Genomic DNA, 5,766 nt, shown 5'->3' on the forward strand with positions numbered 1-5,766 from the left:
TCCTCAAATAAGTTTTCTTGGTGTGCAAGATGGTTTGGTGTTGATCTGGCTGCATTTCAGAGATGAGAGATGCAAAAAAAAAAACTTTGGTGCTGTTCTGCCATCTTGGCCCCCTCCCCTCTTCCATCCATTTCTTAACACAATTATTGTTTTTTGGGTGTTGAGTTTGATAAGTTCTTTATAGATTTTGGATACTAACCCTTTATCAGATATGTCATTTGCAAATATCTTTTCCCATTCTGCCTTTTAGTTTTGTTGATTGTTTCCTTCATTGTGCAGAAGCTTTTTATCTTCATGAAACACCAAGAGTTCATTTTTGCTTTTCTTTCCCTTGCTTCCAGAGACATGTCTTGTAAGAAGTTGCTCCAGCTGAACCCAAAGAGGTTGTTATGTGTTTTCTCCTCTAGGATTTTGATGGTTTCCTGTCTCACATTTAGGTCTTTCATCCATTTTGAATTTATTTTTTCTGGATAGTGTCAGAAAGTGGACGAGTTTCATTCTTCTGCATGGTGTTGTCCAGTTTTCCCAACACCAATTACTGAAAAGACTGCCTTTTTTTCCATTGGATATTCTTTCCTGCTTTGTTGAAGATGAGTTGACCATATAGTTGTGGGTCCATTTCTGGGTCCTCTATTCTGCTCCACTGAGCTGTGTATGTGTGTTTGTGCCAGTACTTTCTTTATACTGTCTTGATGATTACAGCTTTGTAATGTAGCTTGACATCTGGAATCGTGATGATTCTGGGTTTGCTTTGCTTTTTCAATATTGCTTTAGCTATTTAGGGTATTTTGTTGTTCCATAAAAACTTTAGAATTGTTTGTTCTAGCTCCGTGAAAAATTCTGGTGTTGTTTTAATAGGGATTGTGTTGAATGTGTAGACTGCTTTGGGTAGTATGGACATTTTAACAATGTTTGTTCTTCCAGTCCATAAGCATGGAATGTTTTTCCATTTCTTTGTGTCCTCTTCAATTTCTTTCATAAATGTTCTATAGTTTTCAGAGTACAGATATTTTACCTCCAAAGGTGAACGCTTATTCCTAGCTATCTTATGGTTTTGTAAATGGACCAATTACTTGATTTCTCTTCCTGCTACTTCATTATTGGCATATAGAAATGCAACAGATTTCTGTACCTTGATTTTATATCATGAGACTTTGTTGAATTCATGCATCAGTTTTATCAGTTTTCTTGGTGGAGTCTTTTGGGTTTTCCACATAGAGTATCCTATCATCAGGAAAAAGCAAACGTTTGACTTCTTCCTTGATGATTTGCATGCCTTTTATTTATTTTTGTTGTCCGTTTGCTGAGGCTATAACTTGCAGTACAATGTTGAACAACAGTGGTAAGAGTGGACATCACTGTCCTGTTCCTGATCTTAGAGGAAAAGCTCGCAGTTTTTTTTCTCCCATTGAGGATGATATTAGCTATGATTCTTTCGTATATGGACTATATGGTGTTGAGGTATGTTCTTTCTATCCCTACTGTCTTGAGGGCTTTTATCAAGAAAGGATGCTGTATTTTGTCAAATGTTTTTTCTGTGTTTGTTGAGACAATCATATGATTCTTATCCTTCCTTTTATTAATGTGGTGTTAACACGTAGATTGATTTGCAGATATTGAACCAGCCCTGCAGCCCGGGAATAAATCCTGCTTGATCATAGTGAATAATTCTTTTAATGTACTGTTGAATTAAATTTCCTAGTATCTTGTTGAGAATTTTTGCATCAATGTTCATCAAAGATATTGGTCTGTAATTCTCCTTTTTTCTTGGGATTTGTGTCTGCTTTTGGAATCAAGGTAATACTGGACTCATAGAATGAGTGTTGAAGTTTTCCATCCCTTTCTATTTTTTGGAACAGTTTCGAAAGAATAGGTATGAATTCTTCTTTAAATGTTTGACAGAATTCCCCTCAGAAGCCATCCGGCCCTGGACTCTTGTTTGTTCAGAGATTTTTGATTACTGAGTCAATTTCTATAGGTTATGGGTCTGCTTAAATTTTCTGTTTCTTCAGGTCATCATCTCATGGTTGTGGAATGGAGCCCGACATTGGGCTCCACCCTGAGCATGGAGCCTGCTTGGGATTCTCTCTCTCCCTCTCTTTCTGCACCTCTCCCCATTCATTCCTTTTATTCCCTCTCTCTCTCCCTCTCTCTCTCTCCAAAACTAAGTAAATAAACATTTTAAGCCTCATTGAGTATGCCTAATGAAGAATAATAATTAGTAGTAACCATAATGGTTGTAACTAAAGATGTTGATGGTAATGACTGACATGGTGGTCATGGTGGTGGTGGTGGTGGTGGTGGTGATGGTGGTGATTATGGGGTGTTTGGCTGTAAAATATTTGAATGCTGGCATTAGACTCTAAGTTTCCCAAGCTGAAGATGACTCCAAATAAAAGGAAAATTAACACACCTGGGAGACAAACCATGATTCCCAGAACAGGCATAAACCAAGACTCTAATTGCTTCTTCAGCAAGGACTCCAGACTCTGAAATGACTGAATCCCAGGAGGTTCTGCCCATGTGTTGTATAAACAGACCCCCAGTGACCCATTTTTCATAACCCCGCTGGCCTCTTGGAATATATTTAGGAATAGATATAAATTTGGACAGCTCCTTCATTTCTTGATGTTTATTTCCTAACTATTGGAACCAAGGCATCCCGTAAAATTTCCAGGAGACTGTGTTGTTTTTTTTCTCAGCACAGTATTCAATTACAGATTTAATGCAATTATATAAAAAAAATTTCTTCCATGAACTCCTGTTTCTAATTCAGGCTTTATTTCTAAGCATTTGTTTACCTTCATCTCTAAGCGTTTTCTTCTTTATGTGCTGAGTTCTCATAGGCTGCAAGGCGAAGCCTCTTATGGTCCGGTAGAACTAGAGGTAATCATTGTAGTAACTGATATCAAATATATGGATCATGTTTGCCTATTTCATATCATTAGATGATTATGGGAGTAAAAAATTAAATTTAAATCAGTTCTAGGATTTTCCAGTCCACACCACATTGAGTGGTATTTACACTGCTTTGTAGAACACATTGATTTCTGGTAATGGTGTATTCAAGGTGGATTTTCTGTTTCTTACTGTTTTAAGAGGTGAAAATTGTGGGGTGCCTGGGTGGAGCATCTGACTTCAGCTCAGGTCATGATCTCACAGTTCATGGGTTTGAGCCCCTTGTCAGACTCTGTGCTGACACCTCAGAGCCTGGAGCCTGCTTCAGATTCTGTGTCTCCCTCTCTCCCTCTGCCCTCCCCTGCTCATTCTCTCTCTCTCTCTCTCTCTCTCTCTCTCTCTCTCTCTCTCCTCCCTCCTCTCTCTCTCTCTCTCTTAAAAATAAACATTAAAAAATATTTTTTAAAAAAGAGGTGAAAATTGTGTACAAGGGGAAAATGTAAGTTTTTTTAAACTATTGTTGTTATCTAGAAGAAATTTGTTTTCTCCTTAGTAATATATGGGGAAAAAATTAGCTACTTCTGAGACTACTTATTGTGAAGTTAAATGCCATACCACCAATAATATAACATATGAAGTTTATAATGCAAATCAGATTTTTGTGTCTTCATAGCACATCCTAAGGATTTAAAGGCTCCTATATCTAAGAAATGGAAATAAGGTTAGTGCCAGAGTTATTATTATTATAGGAATCAAATGACACAATGTATTAAAGTACTTTTAAAAAGCAGGTTACGAAACTTTTTAAAAATGGACTGAGCCTGGGTGGCCCAGGCTCAGTCCATTAAGCATCCAACTCTTAATTTGAGCTCAGATCATGATCTCAAGGTTCATGAGTTGAAGCTCTGTGTCGGACTCCCCACTAACAGCAAGGAGCCTGCTTGGTATTCTCTCTCTCCACTCCTCCCTCTCTCTCTGTCCCTTCTCTGCATGCACAGGTGTACTCTCTTTCACAATATCTCAAAATACATAAACTTAACATATATATTAATATATATATTAATATACTATATTATTTATTATATATTATATTAATATATTAATTATATATGTGTATATATAAATATATATAAACCCAGAGTTTCTGATTTGGTAGGTCCTGGGTGGAGGCTGAGAGTTTGCATCTCTAACATGGTGCTGATGCTGCTGGTCCAACAAATGTACCCTAAGAACCATTGCTGTAGGATATTTGAGAAACATAAAAGTGGTAAAACCCCAGATCTTGTCCCCTTTTTCCTCCCAACCTCATGGTCTTTGAAATACCCAGAGCCTGGTCTTTCTCCCAACCAACAGCCAAAGGAAGGGAGGATTCATCGGGAAAGAGCCCAGGATCACCCAACTGAACCCAAGTGCTCAAAACCAGCTTTGCCAAGAAGTCTAAGATGTAGGCTCTCATGGGCTCTTCTCTCCCATCCCCACAGGGCTCCCAATCACAGGGGAATGGCTGCCGAAAATCACTCTACAGTGACCGAGTTTATTCTCAGGGGATTGACAAATCGGCCAGAGCTCCAGCTCCCCCTCTTCCTCCTCTTCCTTGGGATCTACTTGGTCACCATCATAGGGAACCTGGGCATGTTCACACTGATTTGTCTGAATGCTCAGCTTCACACCCCCATGTACTACTTCCTCAGCAATCTGTCCCTTGTGGATCTCTGCTACTCCTCTGTCATTACCCCGAAAATGCTGGTGAACTTTGTGTCAGAGAAGAACATCATCTCCTATGCGGGGTGCATGTCACAGCTCTACTTCTTCGTTGTGTTTGTCGTTGCAGAGAGTTACATACTGACAGTGATGGCCTATGACCGCTATGTCGCCATCTATACCCCTTTGCTCTACAATGTCATCATGTCTCCTCAAGTGTGTTCCCTGCTGATGGCTGCGGCGTATGCCATGGCTTTCATTGGCGCAACAATAGACACTGGTCTGATGTTAAAACTGTCCTACTGTGAGTTCCTCATCAGTCATTACTTCTGTGACATCGTGCCCCTCATGAAGCTCTCCTGCTCTAGCACCTATCATATTGAGATGACAGTGTTCTTTTTGGCTGGATTCAACATCACAGTCACCAGCTTAACAGTCCTTGTTTCCTACGTCTTCATCCTCTCCAGCATCCTCCACATCAGCACCACACAGGGAAGGTCCAAAGCCTTCAGCACCTGCAGCTCTCACCTTGCAGCTGTGGGAATGTTCTATGGATCTACAGCGTTCATGTACTTGAAACCCTCCACGGCCAGTTCTGTGGCCAAGGAGAATGTGGCCTCCGTGTTCTACACCACGGTGATCCCCATGCTGAACCCCCTGATCTACAGCTTGAGGAATAAGGAGGTAAAGGCTGCCATCCAGAAAACACTGAGGAGAAAACTTCAGATGCAAATGCCATGTAGAAAGCACTGAGGGGAAATAATGTTTTGAGGTAAATGTTATTCTTTTTCGATTTTAAAATTAAGTTGTGATACACAGGGAAGCCCTGTGAATGGTTGCCCTGCCACGATGGGAAGCATTAACTTGGGTACATAGTTGGATGAGTGCCTCCTCCCCTTCATCCTTCTTCGTTTCCTCCCTCTCTGGACTCTCATTTCTGCTTGAAACCAAATCATTTCAAGTTCATATTTTCTTTCACTTGAAATCCATTTTCTCTCCTGAACCCTTTGGTAAACATTTACTAAAAATTTTAAACTTTCAGCTTTGAGGGACACCTGGGTGGCTCAGTCAGTTAAGCGTCTGACTTTTGGTTTTGGCTCAGGTCATGATCTCACTGTTTCTTGAGTTCGAGCCCCGCATCAGGCTCTGTGCTGACAGCATGGAGCC

General features: G+C 40.1%; 1 protein-coding gene across 1 annotated transcript; it reads left to right on the top strand.

Annotated features, from left to right (window-relative positions):
• The first annotated feature begins 4,398 nt into the window (after nt 1-4,398).
• LOC122484214 (olfactory receptor 151-like) lies at nt 4,399-5,352 on the top strand. The gene has a single exon (XM_043582217.1). It carries the CDS (start codon nt 4,399-4,401, stop codon nt 5,350-5,352), a length of 954 nt encoding a protein of 317 aa, XP_043438152.1.
• Nucleotides 5,353-5,766: the final 414 nt, after the last annotated feature.

This window comes from Prionailurus bengalensis, chromosome D1 (genome assembly GCF_016509475.1).
Source record: "Prionailurus bengalensis isolate Pbe53 chromosome D1, Fcat_Pben_1.1_paternal_pri, whole genome shotgun sequence".
Classification (NCBI taxonomy): Eukaryota; Metazoa; Chordata; class Mammalia; order Carnivora; family Felidae; genus Prionailurus; species Prionailurus bengalensis.